This window comes from Loxodonta africana, chromosome 24 (assembly GCF_030014295.1).
Source record: "Loxodonta africana isolate mLoxAfr1 chromosome 24, mLoxAfr1.hap2, whole genome shotgun sequence".
NCBI classification, from domain to species: Eukaryota; Metazoa; Chordata; class Mammalia; order Proboscidea; family Elephantidae; genus Loxodonta; species Loxodonta africana.
Window position 1 is genome coordinate 24,276,763 of NC_087365.1, and position 16,522 is coordinate 24,293,284.

General features: G+C 42.1%; 1 protein-coding gene across 3 annotated transcripts in view; it reads right to left on the minus strand.

Annotated features, from left to right (window-relative positions):
* CRLS1 (cardiolipin synthase 1) overlaps positions 1 to 10,429 on the minus strand; it is a 27,367-nt gene extending 16,938 nt beyond the window's left edge. Inside the window, exons 1-3 of one of the 3 annotated variants that reach the window (XM_064275788.1) lie at positions 9,958 to 10,429; positions 6,198 to 6,335; positions 1,675 to 1,804 (exon numbers count right to left, since the gene is read on the minus strand). In XM_064275788.1, coding sequence (XP_064131858.1) covers positions 1,675 to 1,804; positions 6,198 to 6,335; positions 9,958 to 10,263 — 574 coding nt within the window. In that variant the 5' untranslated portion in view covers positions 10,264 to 10,429. Of the gene's footprint in view, positions 1 to 1,674; positions 1,805 to 6,197; positions 6,336 to 9,619; positions 9,931 to 9,957 lie in introns of those variants that run through there. The other 2 variants (XM_023550017.2, XM_010591536.3) reach the window with 2 other exon arrangements.
* Positions 10,430 to 16,522: the final 6,093 nt, after the last annotated feature.

Here is a 16,522-nt window from a genome sequence, read left to right on the forward strand (position 1 = left end):
ACCCAAAGGAGAACCTTAACCTTAACACAGGAAGGTGAAGGTTAAGGAACACACAGGAGCCTGGAATCAACAGACCCAACACAGAAGAGAGAAAGTGGAAATACCCAGAATGATAGTGAAGACCAGGCACAGTGCAGAATTAGAGAACAACTTATTATCATTTATTACATTATTTAGATAAAGCTCATAGCAACATTATTCATAACACCAAAAACCTGGAAACAATTTATATGTTCATGCTATGGACTGAATTGTGTCCCCCCAAAATGCACACTGTAAATCATAACTTCTATGCCTGTGGTTATAATCCCAGTTGGGAATGGGTTGTCTTCGCTATAGTAATCAGACAGGATTAGTGTCGGGTATGTCTTGAGTCAATCTCTTTTGAAGTATAAAAGCGATTAAACAAGCAAGAGAAGCAGAGACGAGGGAAGATAAATTCGATGCCATGTGAAGATCACCAAGGAGTCAAGGAACGCCAGGCGTACAGATGCTGAAAAGAGACCAGGACCTCCCCCAGAGCCGACAGAGAGAAAAGAGTCTTCTCCTAGAGCCGACACCCTGAATTCAGACTTCTAACCTCCTAACTGTGAGAAAATAAATTTCTCTGTATTAAACCCATCCATTTATGGTATTTCTGTTATAGCAGCACTAGACAAGTAAGACAGTAAGAAGTGACCTGGCCAACCTTTGTAAAGCAACACCACAAAACACAATGCAACTTTGAAAAATGAAGGTATCACTCTCTCTCTCTCTCTCACACACACACACCAGGTGAAGTCTGAATAATGTCAACAGAATGCCCTTTAGGTTCTATTCCCTATAAATTATATTCATTAGAATTTTTTTTTTTAACCTGCCCCTTCACCTCTCAACCATAAATATACCTCAACTCTGACTTTCAAAGAAGCACATAAACATTAGTCCAATTTATTTTTTAAATGTGATACTGAAACTCAAAAGCTTAAAGGTACAGAAAAAAAAAAAACCCGCCAGCTTGAGAAGACTATCCCAAAATCAAAGTCCACTATACTTCTTCCTATCAAATGCCAATAACAAGCTACTGAAGGACCACAGAGCAGGTTCTTTGTTCTCAGATCCCATTTCTAACTCTTAGAAACAATTTAATCTGAACTGAAGGAGAAAAACTGATTAAGAAATACAGCTGAAGTAGAAAATAAACCGAAAAGCACATTTGAAATATAAAGCAAAAGATCTTAGGTTTTTGCTAGAGAAGTATTCAGATAAGGTACAAATTTATGATTTGAAAGTTGCATGATAATGTCTAATAATGTGAAATTTTACAGGCATTTTTAGGATTTCAGAGTTCTTATCTATTATGCTCAAATTATACTTAATAAAAATACTTACTAAAACTTTAAATTGCTTTTAAAAAAAATTAGGCACTAATAATATAAAATACAGCTCCAAAAGATTCTAGAGTAATCTGAATTAGCATTGTGAAATAGTATTCGCTTCATCTTAAACCATCTTATTAAGAAAATAACTGAGTCTATTAGTATAATTATGATATAAATTCTGAAGTAAAATAAATAACTTGACAAGAAACAGTTCAACAGTTTAAAACTAGGGAAACAGTTTAAAGCAGAAAAATAGAGAAGAGAAGAGTGAAGAGAAACCCTAGTCTGACTAATGTCACGATGGCGTTCTTACCTGGAATAAGATCTGCATAGGTCAAGCTAACATATAAGATACTGATAAGTATTTTATCAGCAAGTGGATCAAGAGCACTTCCCAAAGCTGATTTTTGATTGGCCCAGTTTCGAGCAATAAATCCATCCAACTGAAAATAGAAGGTTTTTTTTTAAAAAATAAACATCATGACAGGTACAGGGTAGAGATCTTAAAGCTTAAGTGATACCAGAACAACCACTATAGTTTCAAAAAATGTTAATAAAATCTCGTTTCTTACCCCCAAACATTCTCATTCTTCTTGGTATACATTTAGCTCTTCATCAGCAACTTTGTTACAGAGTCTCAAAAATATTTAAGGTATGGAAATAATGTCACATTTCTATAGTACTTTTCTTTCTCAAGGCCTTCCTGTTAATTCTCAATATTTCCACAATGTCCCTTTGTGAGATAAACATACCTTCAGAGAGACGTAAGGAACCCGTCTAAAACTAAGCCTGGCTGACAGCCTGGACTAGGAGCCTGTCTTTGACCCTTGGGCTATTTTTTGTACAGCTAAAAAAGCTGCTTTTACTTGCAAGGACTACCCTTTAAATGTAAGACTAACCGTTGTAACCCTTACCTACTTTTCAAGGAACCCTGGTGGTGTACTGGTTAAGTGCTCAGCTGCTAACCAAAAGGTTCATGGTTTGAACTCACCAGCTAGTCCACAGGGAAGAAGTGGCAGTCTGCTTCTGTAAAGACTTACAGCCTGGGAAGCCCTATGGGGTAGTTCTACTGTGTCCTACAGGGTCACTGTGAGTTGGAATCTACTTGATGGCAATGGGCACCTACTTATCAGGGCGTCTTTGGGTGGCAGAACAGTTAAGCACTCAACTACTAGTCAAAAAGTTGGTGGTTGAAACCCACCCAGAGGTGCCTTGGAAGACAGGCCTGGAGATATGCTTCTGAAAGGTCACAGCCGTGAAAACCCCATGGAGCGGAAGTTCTGCTCTACACACATGGGGTTGCCATGAGCTGGAACAGACTCCGTGGCCACTAACGACAACCTAGTTTTCCATAATATGGCCCAACTCCCTGAGTTGTAACTCTTACTATTCTTCAGTTTATTTATTTATTTTGCTCAGTACCACTGTTAATTGTATGCTCAGGCCGATTTTGCTTGCCTTGTATTTAAATAAAAGACCCAATCCACTGCACTTGGTCGAGCCGAAATTTTTGACACTTATTCACTATGCTTGGAAACAAATCACATTTAAATGTCACACCTGGTCACCTATGGTCCAAATGGGGGCCTGCAGCTGGTTTTGTGTAACCTGTCCTAAGATTTTAAAAATATAAATTAGTCACCAATATCTAAATATTCAGAGTCTTCCCATAAAAATCCAGGTCTTTGGCCTAACTTGAAGTATGGAAAAACGCGGCCATCCTGGAGTCACAAAACGAATTGAAGCCAAATAATGCCCAATCCCAGTACACAAGGCAGGCACTTTCCGGTTTTTCCAGCTTCAACAAGTATGTGAGTTTCCTACTCCTATTTATAAGGAAAAAAATAATTTAGATGTAATTAGACATGGTATATTTTAAAGGATAAATAAGTCCTCCATATCTTAAGTATTCCAATAAGTCAGGGCAGACAGCAGTGGTACAGGACAGCAGTTAAGAACATGGTCTTTGGCACATGATATTATGTGGGCAGCTCCTGTCTGGAGGCGAGATGAGAAAGCAGAGAGGAACAGGAGCTGGTTGAATGGGCATGGGGAATACAGGGTGGAGAGAAGGAGTGTGCTGTCTCATTGGGGGAGAGCAGCTAGGGTTACATAGCAAGGTGTGTGTAAGTTTTTGTATGAGGGACTTATTTGTAAACTTTCGCTTAAAGCACAATAAATTAAAAAAAAAAGAACATGGTCTTTGGAGCTTTTTTTTGGTAAAGTCTTTTGGTGAACAGAAGTTTTTTAATTTTATGACATACCATGTCTCTATTTTCCTTGAGAAAATAGAGCTTATCATCAACTCCCTCATAGTCCCACCATCAAATCCACCACCTGCCTGCATCCATTCACTCTCTCTGCCTTCTCTGGCCCCATGCCCTGACCTTCTGTGATCTGCTTCCTCCTTCCCTGTCTCTCCTGCATTACCAGGCCTCTCTGTTTCTACTCAATCATGTCTACTAAAAATATAAAATTCCCTAGTATGTCATATCTTTAAAAGCTACCCTTCTTTGACCCTATTTTTCTATTCCCCTACAAAGCAAAACTTCCTCAGAGAGATGTCTATTTTCATCACCACCTTAAAGTACCACTTTAATTGTCCTCACCCCTCTAGAAACAGTGCTCCTAAAAGTCACCAAGGAACTCTGTATTTTTAGCTTATTTGACCTCAACACAATTAGAGCACTTTCTTCACTTAACTTCTGGGACACCACACTGCCTCATTTTCTGCACCCCCTCACTGGTTATTCCTTCTCAGTCCTTTAGTGACTCATCCTCCACTGCTTTACTTACTGGAGGGATCCCATGGCTCATTTCTCTGGCCCCTTCCCTTCTTTCGCCTCAGCTTAGATGATTTCTCATACGAACTTGACTTTCTATATGCTGATAACTCTCAAATCTGTCTCTCTCACCAAGACTTCCTCCAACTCAAAACTACTTACTCAGCTGCCCACTTGATACTTTTAGGCAGACAGGCATCACAGCTCATGTATCTGCCCCCAAACCCTGTCCTGAGTTTGTTGCCATCAGAGCAAACATTACCTCCATGCACGTGGTTGCTAAAAAGAGAAAGAAACAGCCTAGCAGCCACATCTGACTCCCCCTTCTCTGGCCCCCTCTATCCAACTACCAACGTACTGACTCTCTCTCCAAAACACATCCCAGACTCATCCACTTCTCTCCAACCCCAAATCACCATTACAGTCCAAGCTACCATCACTGCTCCCCAGAGTACTGCAAGTCTCCTAGACAGTCTCTCTGCGCCCACTCTTGCCTTCCTATATTCCATTTTCTACACATAATACAAATCAGATCATGTCACTTGACATCAAAACCTCCATGGAGTAAATGTGAAACATGTTTGTGAGATTCCACACATATCATATAATTAGAAAAACGTAAATGGGGACTCACTCCTGTTCACTGAATATTGCAATCTTGTGTGGCAGTTAAAAAAGAGAGACAGAGAGAATGAGTCCAGTAACTGGAAAAGATCTTTTCTGTTATTAAAAAAAAAAAAAAATCATTGTCACTACACTTGCCTTTGACAGACTTAGAGATCATATCAATGATGAGTAGAAGCCTTCAGGCTTCAGAGGTAAAAGCAGGGGCAAAAGAAAGATTAGAAGACTGGAGGCGGTGGTGACAAATAGAAGCTAAATGCCGTATAATAACGCAAAAGCCCTCCTCTGCTCACCCTCCAAAGTCTTCAGTTAATTCTAAATTGCTCACCAATGCTGCTGGGCAAGTGGAATTCTGTTTCCAGGAGCCTCAAAGGAAACCAGTGATATTACAAATAAAGCTATTAACCAACTTTTATTAATAGAAAATCAGATTCTCCCTATTCTCACTAGAAAAATTTTGAGCAAAGCTTTTCACACATGCACCAGTCTGAAGGGGTGCCAAATCATCACATCCTATCTGGGTGCCCACATGAATCTCAGATAAGCCTTGCACAAGGCTGCGCTGTATCTATCGCTACATGCTAACTTTGCTCAGATCTTACATCTTTCATCTTTTTCACCACTTCCCTCAACTGTGCTTTTGTGGGGTATATAGTTTTGTGAGCCATTTCAAATTCCTTCCGAAACAAGGTAAATGAAAAATACAAACAATTTTTTTACACATGATGATGGAGTTCTCTGGTCTGTCCACAAAAAACTACCGAACACATAATGGAGCTGAGTTCTAGCATGAGGTGGTCCAAATAAATTCTCCCCTCCCCCAAAACTGACACGGTGGTGGTGCCCTGGAGCTGTTTTCTCCCCTGTCCATCTGCTGGGACAGTGGAAGAAGGACCAGGGATCAGGAACTTAATCTTTGGGGTGCCTATGGCCTCCTGCTAGCTTAAACCTGAGCAGAGTTCTGCCCTCCACAAAACCCCTGGTCACACCTGATCTTCCCTGGGTCACAACTGGCCACTGTTTCTCTACCAGTAGAATAAACTGTTTTTACAGATCAGAATAGTTCTCTCCACCCTGACTCACAATAAACAGAAAATAGCTGCACAGCTTCTCTCCTTTATTTCTATTCCTAAAGCAAGCACTCAGCTCTTTGGGGATTTCTTAGAGTTTTTATTTTACAAAGAAGTTTAAAACCAAAACGCCCCCCTCCTATTCCTCTCTATAACCTTCACTTTTGCCCTCAGACGGTATACAGAAAGAGTCCCACATAGATGCTCAAGAGAAGACCTTACACAAAGTACTAGGTTGAATCCATTGTGAGAATTTCCTTCCATGCAAACCAGACTAACGCTATGCTATTCCAGTGTAGTAGTAGAGACCCTGGGATCTGGAGGGGGAGCAAAGCAGGGAGTGTGTATTTATAACTTACCAAATCAGTTAGCCCAGCTAAAGCAAAAACTCCCAACGCGATATGAAAATCTTCTTCAATAATCAAATAGCCCAAAACTGGGGCCAAGCCAATTCTTGTCATTGACAACATATTTGGGATTGTCCATGGGTTTTCATACTGAAACACAAAGACAACACAGTTTAAATTAAATACCGTAAATCCATACTTTAAATAACTACATACATTGGAAAAGTACTCTTCATTAGCTTAAGGACCAAATGTTACACAGACTCTAAATTTATTACATTAAATTGAATTTTTAAACTCATGTGATGCACAATACTGAAAAAGTCAGCAGAACTGGACTAAACCAAAAGCTAGGAAGTTTCCTGAATATAACCAAACACTTCAAGGGACAGAGTAGAAGGGGCAGGGGTCTGGGGACCATGGTTTCAGGTGACATCTAAGTCAACTGGCGTAACAGAGTTTATTAAGAAAATGTTCTGCATCCCACTTTGGTGAGTGGTGTCTGGGATCTTAAAAGCTAGAGAGCGGTCATCTAAGATGCATCACTTGATCCCAACCCACTTGGAGCAATGGAAAATGAAGAACATCAAAGACACAAGGAAAATACGAGCCCAAGAAACAAAAAGGGCCACATAAACCAGAGACTTCATCAGCCTGAGACCAGAAGACCTAGATGGTGCCTGGCTACCACCAATGACCACCCTGACAGGGAACACAACAGAGAGTCCCTGATGGAGCAGGAAAAAAGTGGGGTGTAGAACTCAAATTCTCGTAAAAAGACCAGATTTAATGGTCTGAGACTGGAGAAACCCCAGAAGACATGGCCCCAGAACTAAAACCATTCCCGACGCCAACTCTTCAGACAAAAATTAGACTGGACTATAAGACATAAAATGATACTCGTGAAGAGTGTGCTTCTTAGTTCAAGTAGATATACGAGACAAAATGGGCGGCTCCTGTCTGGAGGCGAGATGAAAAGGCAGAAAGGGACAGGAGCTGGTTGAATGGACACTGGAAAACCAGGGTGGAAAGGAAGAGTGTGCTGACACAGGGATAGCAACTAGGGTCATATAACAATGTGTGTATAAATTTTTGTATGAGAAACTAACTTGAGCTGTAAACTTTCACTTAAAGCACAATTAAAAAAAAAAAAACCACGAGATGTTCTTTTTACAGACATCTCTCTCAAAATGTCTTTCAAGAATACAGAAGATGAAAATGCGTCATGTACCAAAACGTAAAGTATCTACTATATATACTACAAATTTTTTCCTAAAAAGAGAAGCAGCAAAACAAACACATTATTACCTACTATGCAAATCAAGTCTTTAATATACGACTTCACCATTAGAATTTAGAACTCACTAAAAACACTCTGCTTTTAAGAGTCAGGAAACAGCCAAATTACCAACCCTAGGCATTTTGGCTTAAAAGATGTATTGCACATAACCTCCCTCATGTCCTGCTGTATATGCTGAATGCCATACACAGTATATGGAGATACGAATGAAAAGGAAAAAAGATTTACTTCTATCACTTCATTGCTAAATTGGAGAATTGCTAAAATGGAGAGAGGAATAGGGATTGAGATTCTGAGGAAATAAAGAGAAGTTTTATAAATCTGTTCAAAACAGATATGAAAATAACATTAAGACCCTCGACTGGCTAGAAACCCCGGGCTTTCACAATTCCCCTGTGGGAGGTTTAGGATTCCTCGAGCCTTAACTTGGAGCCGAGCTGCTTAAAGCTGGCAGTAAGAAAGGCTGTCTGGCAGCTGCTCTCAAGAACTTCCCTTCCCTGCAAACAGCATGTTTTGTCTGAGGGTATTTCAACTTCAGAAAGCCTCCACCTAGTGGAGATAAGCCGCTCTGCACAACAAGGTACAGAAATGACATCAAAATGTCTTTGCCTAAAGCCTGGATTTTTCTCTCCACTGAGGCAAGACTGCCAATTCCACCCATGGGACTTTTTCATGAGAACTAACTCTACTTAACCTCCATCTTAATCAGTAACCAGCTGGGCCTGAACTTTAATTTTGGGTTTAAAAAAAAAAAACAAAAGCACCCATTTCTATTTCTAATAATGTCTTTAAAAAATTTTAAAGAATTATCCTGTAAGAAAAGGTATTCTCTAAAGGTATGAAGTGTGTGTTATAAATATGATGTGGCACAAAATATTTAACTCAGCTTGAACGGAGAATGGGGTGGTGGTTGTTGGGGGCTGGTGGCATGATAGTGAAAGCTACAGGAAAACTTAAAATCCTCCAGGGAACAACCAACCTCCACTCAGGGCTCTTTTATTGGAAGTAGACCACATAATTAAATGGAAACATTCTTGGAATACGTTCCAAGTTCAAGTTCAAAGGTCAGTGTTTTCTGAGTTCAGAAAGAGGAAAGATAAGTCTGTTGACCACACTGTGGTATGGAGTAAGTCAAATACTGATCCAAAGTCTCAGCAACTGATAAGAACAAGAAAGGTAGCTCATGACTGAAAAAAACGAGCAACAAAGCAAAAAGGTCAGAATACAGCTGCTACCATGGAGTCGATTCCGTAACTCTCTGAGCTACCCACTGGGCAAAATTCAAGACAACGTTGCAAACAGAGTATCACTTGACGAATTAAGACACAGGACTGAATGCTCACGAAACAGAGAAAGGGGTTCTTCTGGCTCCACATAAAACATTTCAGTTAAAATAACCTCATTAATTTCTAATCATCAATTTGTAAACGTTTCAAAGTTAAAATTAAGAGAGCTAATCTCAGATTACCCAACCAGATAACCTGTGGCATACTCGACCAACTACTGGCGTTCTGGCAAGGTCTTCAGTCAGGATATGGCAACCTCAAAATACCCAGCGTTCAAATGGCAACATGCTTTAGCTATTACTGGAGCTGAAACCCCCGCCAGGATGTGGCCACCTCAACCCATGCTGTACATCTGATGAGAGCAGCACAGGGGCCCGCTGAAGACATAACAATTGAAGATGTAATAATTGCACGAGCCTTGCTAACATGACATCAAAAGCTCTCCCACACTCATGCTCTGGAGTCTCCTGCTGGGACAGTATTTCAACAGGTAAAACGAGGGCAATAGGAAAAAATAAGGTGACAAAATTCTCTTCTTTAACCTCAAGAATCGAGTTTGAATAGTTTTCTATAATTCCAAACCAAAACCAAACCTGTTGCCGTCGAGTCGATTCCGACTCACGGCGACCCTATAAGACAGAGTGGAACTGCCCCAGAAGGTTTCCAAGGAGCGGCTGGTGGGTTTGAACTGTTACCCTTTTGGTTAGCAGCCTTGCTCTTAACCACTGCGCCCCCAGGGCTGCTTTATCTCTAATTACGACTTAAATTGTTTAACTAACTCACATTCCGTAAAGTTACCAAAAGTTAGTGAACCGAACCTGTGAAAGCGAGCAGAAAAGACTACATACCTTTCGGAAGGTTCTCACAGCCTTGCCCTAAACCCTGGGGATTCGCTTCAGACAATTAGTCTTCTAATAACAGACAAGAAGCGAAGGCTATTTTTTCCAACGTGCGCGAGCGGAATCGGTAGAGGGGCGATCACTGAGACCGAAGGGGACCACACAGAAGGTGGGTCTGGTTGGCGCCCCTGAAATCCACCCCGCCCGAATGCTCTGCCCGTCACTTCAGGGAAGTGGTTTAAAAGCTCGGAGACGGAAGCGCTGGCCAGCGCACGTTACCCGCGCCCGGGACCGAGTCCAAGGACTGCTGGCGACCCCGGCGCAGGCACCTCCTCCGCGGTACGTACCAGGCTGGCGGCGCTCGCCGGGTCCCCCGGGCCAGCCGGGGCCTCGGCGGCGGGGCTCCCTCCGGCTGCGGGCCCCGGGCTCGCCTTCTCCGCGCCCGAGCAGTGGCCCCGCAGGCGGACCCCAAGCAGCCGCAGGCCGAGCGCGGCCGGACGCAGCCACCGGCGCTCCGCCAGGAAGCGCAGACAGCACGGCGCGGGCGGCAGCAAAGCCCCGCGGGCGCGCCCCTCTCCCGGCCGCGCCCCCGGCGCCCACGGCGCGCCGCGCAGGGCCCCCCAGGAGCCGCGCGCCATGCGCCAAGCCAGCATGGCCCTGCGGCCGTGCCGTAGGGACTCAGGCGGCGGCAGCTCAGCAGTCCCGGGCGCCGGCGGGCCGCCTCCCCATCGAGCCCCGGCGGTCCCGAGGCACCAGAGCCGTGCCTGCCTCCATACTGGCTTACAGACGCCAGCACGCTCCGCTTGTACAGGTGGCCCGCGGCCGCCAAGGACAGAAGCTTTTGCGACGCTTTTGCGACACCGCCGCGGCCCGGCCGCCTAGCGCAGGCGGCAGCGGGAGACGCGCTCCGTTAGGCCCGGAGGCGGGGAGGCGGGTGGCGCGTGGCGCGTGGCGCGTGGCGCGTGGCGCTGGCCTTTCGCCGCCGGCTCAGCAGCTTCCCTCCCAGGAGGAGGGAGCGAGGGAGCGGCCGTGCTGCGAGGGGCGCGCGGCACATGCCCCCGAGGCCCGAGGCCGGCAGAGGGGCCCCCTCCAGGTGTGCGCGGAGCTCTGGGGCCTCGGTGGACGCCTTACGTAGTCTTATTAAAGTGTTTGGTACAGAGGAAATCATAAATACCAGCTCTCTGCTCCTTCTTGACTGAAGGTGCATATGTCAAAAATCAGTATTAGAAAATTTCAACAGCAGTCACTAATCGTTTACCTGAAAAGCTGCCGTAAGCAGGCATTGCTTCTCATTTAATCCTCCCAAAAACTCTAAAATGGGTTTTATTACCTTTACAGATAAGGAAACAGGCTTAGAGAGGTTAGGAATCTTATTAGAAAAATATCCAAGGTAAGAATCAGCTAATCATTAACTGCAATATTACAACGTTTCAGAAATATTAACGTTCGGTTCAGTGTCAAACGGAATTTGAATGGTTCTTGCTGCCCTGCCCTAGCCGGGTAGGTGGTGACAGCCTCACCATGAAGTTATCTTCGTTCAGGTGGTTAGAAAGGGAAAGACCAATTGAAATTGAGCATGATTGTAGGTCTGTGCCCTTATCAAAAGGATATCTTCAGTTTCTTATGCACATATTGAAATAGTGATACTGAGAAAAATTAAAATTTTTGTAACACTAATGTAAAAAGTATTTTAAAACAATCATTGTAATCAAACACCTTTAATTCTTATACATAGACATTGATTCTGAATACCCTGGCAAGGGGGAGTTTCTCCAATCCTTTCCACTCCCTGAGTTGCCTTTATTCACTCTCCACTTCTTCCTGTTTCAGGAAAGTTTCTCATTATCTCTTGGAATTTTTCTTCTCTCTGCTCCACAAGCGTTCAGTCTGTGCTTGCCTTCAGTGCTTGCCTTCACCTTCTAATATTTAGCACTGAGGATGTGAACTTAGTTGTTTTTTACATTATTTCCATTTGTTGCTCTAATGTCTGATAGGTTTTTATTTATGATACTTATGACATTTGTCCTGGAGCCCTGGTGGTACAATGGTTAAGAGCTACAGCTGCTAACCAAGAGGTCGGCAGTTCAAATCCACCAGCTGCTCCTTAGAAACCAATGGAGCATTTCTACTTTGTCCTATAAGGTCGCTATGAGTTGGCAACCGGTTAGGCTTTTTTTGGTATGGCATTTGTCCAATCTTAATTTTTTTTCTGTTAATTATTTCTTCAGCTTTTATACTATCAATTTATGGTAATTTAATTTTATCCAGGCTCAGTGCCATGAAGAATAACTCCATTGTCTGAGTTCTTCCCTTGTTTGCATTATTATTTAGGGACTGTCTCTTGCCTATTAAAAGCAGTCATGAGTCATTAAACCGTAAAATAGCAGTCATGGTTTTCTTTTTTGAAAACAATCTTAGTTAAATGTATATTTTGTATTAATGTGTATTCCTTTCTGTATTTCCACATTTGGAATTATGTCATACTGAATTTTAAGTTTTTTCAACAGGATATCCCCAAAATTGTCTATGTAGCAAATTTCATTCCTCTGTTTTTCAACTCAATATAAAGTTAGAAGAAAAAATTAACCCTAAGATAAAATAAAACCCACACTTAAAATATTGAAATTTATTTAAACATCTTTTTTATTTTTAGAAAGCCAACTTTACTATAGAATACTACCGTTACTACTAAGTCTTTATAAAGCAGTTAAGAAAAGTGTCTGGCACTTTGACTAAAGGACAATGGCAGCTCAACCTAGGACTAAAAATTACACTGTTTCTAATAAGCCATTTCCCTTACATTTTACAACACGAGAACATATAGTTAGTACCCTTTGATCTCACTTTCTAGAACTTGGCAGCTGTCAACAAATGAACAGGGTGGAGGATACACAGAAACTCAGTGAAACAATGTCAGAGACACTGAGATACACACAGTAAATAACTGTGGAGTATTCTTACTACAGCCAGTTTAGAGCAGGGCAGAAGCAGAAGAAATCTAAAAATTCTACACAGTATTTGGTTTAGAATAATTTTTTTGTTTGTTTTATAAATCCTACAATAGTTTCTATCCAATAAGATTAACTAAATAGGTGAGCACCTCACAGGTCTGAAGGGCCTAGGACTTTTCCCAAGAATCACTGGACTTTTTCCCAAAATGGGAAAAAAAGAAATGAAAAGTTGAAAAGTCAGTCTATAACAAAAACTCAAAAATCCATATATAAACCCTAAGCCTCATGCTTGAAATTAATTTCAAGTTTTTCTCTTTCCACCCTTCTTACCAAAATTGTTTTCTTTAGAAAGCAAAATATACTGGTCAGGCATCTTATCCCAACTTCTATAGAATCGACTCAATGGCACTGGGTTTGGTTTTGGGGTATAGTCAATCTAAATAGTTTTGGATTTAGACTCAACACAGAAGGAAAGAACACGAAAAGAGAAAAACCAAAACCAAACCAAACTCAGTGCCGTCGAGTCGATTCCGACTCATAGCGACCCTATGGGACAGAGTAGAACTGCCCCATAGTTTCCAAGGAGCACCTGGCGGATTTGAACTGCCGACCCTTGGGTTAGCAGACCCTTGGGTTAGCAGATCCTTGGGTTAGCAGACCCTTGGGTTAGCAGATCCTTGGGTTAGCAGACCCTTGGGTTAGCAGCTGTAGCACTTAACCACTACCCCACCAAGGTTTCCATGAAAAGAGAAAGAGTTGTAAATAATTAACCTTGAACAATTAGTTGACAGCGGGAAGTAAGTACCTCGAAAGCATAAATGCTAATAGCAATAGCTGCCAATACTGTCGTGCAATCACAGTGGAGCTATACTGTGCGTAGCTTCTGCTCCTTGCATTAATCCTTTGTTGAGGAAGTTGTGAAAATAAAAATTCTGCCCCTAGAGGGTATATTGGCTTGCCATTTTTATGCTTTGCTTGGTAAGTTGCAAAATGCTAGAAGTTTGGCTACTCTGAATAACAGCACATCTTACCCTATTTGCTAAAAATTCCTGGAGCTTCTTTGTAGACTTTTTGAACATTCTACAACCCAGTCATTCTTTCTCAGTTGTCACTTCTATTTGAAGCACAAGCTTTTTGAAAAGAAAACCCTATCCCAAATCTATTACTAATATTTTGTGTTGATAAATTGACAAACTCTAGAAACATACTGGTTGTGCTCATACATCACATAGGAGGCAGTGTTTGTTACTAGTATTAAGTCGTTCAGTCTGGGACACAATAAACATGAGCCATTTTCTGTTTCACAGAACCGGAAGAAAATGATAATTATGTAAAGACAGTTGTTCTTCAAATGAGTCTTATACAAATATTAAGGCTTGGAAATGAAAGCAAAACAGGAAAACAAAGTTAGAATCAAGGACAGTTAAGTCTTGTAGGAGTGACTGCAACTGTAACTATTGGCACTAAGCACAAAGTTGAATAACTAGCAACCCAAGTGAAGACAGGTGTGAACCACTGTAGTAAATGCACACCCAAGGGCCTAAGTAGGAAGTAATGAAATGACTGGCAGGGCCAAGCACAGCAGGCACCTGAGCTCCTCAGGACTTGCAGGGATGAACTCTCCCTAACCTCTATGACTGACTAAGTTATTAAAGATCTAAACCAACCGGTTTTATGTCAAATTCTAGTGTCAACTTTTCTTCACTCCTTCCGGAAAAAGTACTGCTGTTACTAGAATATATGATCAACTAACTCTTTAGCCAAGGGTTTTTATATGGTTCAGTCCTGCAGGAACCTTTAAAGGATATAAGAACACTTGTGTTGGCAAGCAGTTACTAAAAACAAAGTAATCCTTTCCATTTCAATTTTCAGGACGTGTGACTAAAGATTTGAAAGATTATAAACCACCTTATCCCCCCACACTGGAAACAAAATTGAGCCAATACTGTGGTCCTCTTCCATGGTTTACCTGAGAGGAATCTTCAAATGTGAGCACAAGATAATTTTTTCCTGCCCCACAAAATCTTAAGAACTTTAATTTTAAAGGGGTTTAATAACCGCAAGGCTGGTGGTTTGAACCCATCCAGCAGCTCCGCCTAGAAAACTCTGTGGGACAGCTCTACTCATTACATGGAGTCACTGTAGGTCAAAATCAGCTCCACGGCACCTAACAACAACAACCCAACCCACTGGCCACGGAGTCCATTCCCAATAGAGCAAACGTGTAGAACTGCCCCAGGGTTCCCAAGGCTGTAAACTTTTTTTTTTTTTTTTAACAATTTTTATTGTGCTTTAAGTGAAAGTTTACAAATCAAGTCAGTCTCTCTCACAAAAACCCATATACACCTTGCTACACACTCCCAATTACTCTCCCCCTAATGAGACAGCCCACTCTCTCCCTCCACTCTCTCTTTTCGTCAGCTTCTAACCCCCTCCACCCTCTCATCTCCCCTCCAGGCTGGAGTTGCCAACATAGTATCAAGTGTCCACCTGATCCAAGAAGCTCACTCCTCACCAGCATCCCTCTCCAACCCACTGTCCAGTCCAATCCATGTCTGAAGAATTGGCTTTGGGAACAGTTCCTGTCCTGGGGCAAAAGAAGGTCTGGGAGCCATGACCACCGGGGTCCTTCTAGTCTCAGTCAGACCATTAAGTCTGGTCTTATGAGAATTTGGGGTCTGCATCCCACTGCTCTCCTGCTCCCTCAGGGGTTCTCTGTTGTGCTCCCTGTCAGGGCTGTCATCGGTTGTAGCCAGGCACCATCTAGTTCTTCTGGTCTCAGGATGATGTAGTCTCTGGTTCATGTGGCCCTTTCTGTCTTTGGGCTCATAATCACCTTGTGTCCTTGGTGTTCTTCATTCTCCTTTGATCCAGGTGGGTTGAGACCAACTTATGCATCTTAGATGGCTGCTTGCTAGCATTTAAGACTCTTCAAAGTGGGATGCAGAATGTTTTCTTAATAGATTTTATTATGCCAATTGACTTAGATGTCCCCTGAAACCATGGTCCCAAGACCCCTGCCCCTGCTATGCTGGCCTTTGAAGCATTCAGTTTATTCAGGGAACTTCCCTGCTTTTGGTTTAGTCCAATTGTGCTGATCTCCCCTGTATTGTGTGCTGTTTTTCCCTTCACCTAAAGTAGTTCTTATCTACCATCTAATTAGTGAATGCCCCCTCCCACCCTCCCTCCCTCCCCCCTCTCATAACCATAAAAGAATGTTTTCTTCTCAAACTATTTCTCAAGTTCTTAGAATAGTGGTCTTATACAATATTTGTCCTTTCGCAACTAATTTCACTCAGCATAATGTCTTCCAGGTTCTTCCATGTCATGAAACGTTTCACACATTCCTCACTGTTCTTTATCAATGCAGTTTTCCATTGTGTGAATATACCATAATTTATTTATCCATTCATCCATTGATGGGCACCTTGGTTACTTCCATGTTTTTCCTATTGTAAACAGTGCTGCAATAAACATGGGTGTGCATATATCTGTTCGTGTAAAGGCTCTTATTTCTCTAGGGTATATTCCAAGGAGTGGGATTGCTGGATCATATGGTAGTTCTATTTCTAGCTTTTTAAGGAAGCGCCAAATCGATTTCCAAAGTGGTTGTACCATTTGACATTCCCACCAGCAGTGTAGAAGTGTTCCAATCTCTCCACAGCCTCTCCAACATTTATTATTTTGTGTTTTTTGGATTAATGCCAGCCTTGTTAGAGATGAAATCTCATTGCAGTTTTGATCTGCATTTCTCTAATGGCTAATGATCGTGAACATTTCCTCATATATCTGTTAGTTGCCTGAATGCCTTCTTTAGTGAAGTGTCTATTCATATCTTTTGCCCACTTTTTAATTGGGTTATTTGTCTTTTTGCAGTATCATGTAGATTTTAGAGATCAGGTGCTGATCAGAAATGTCATAGGTAAAACCTTTTTCCCAGTCTGTAGGTAATCTTTTTACT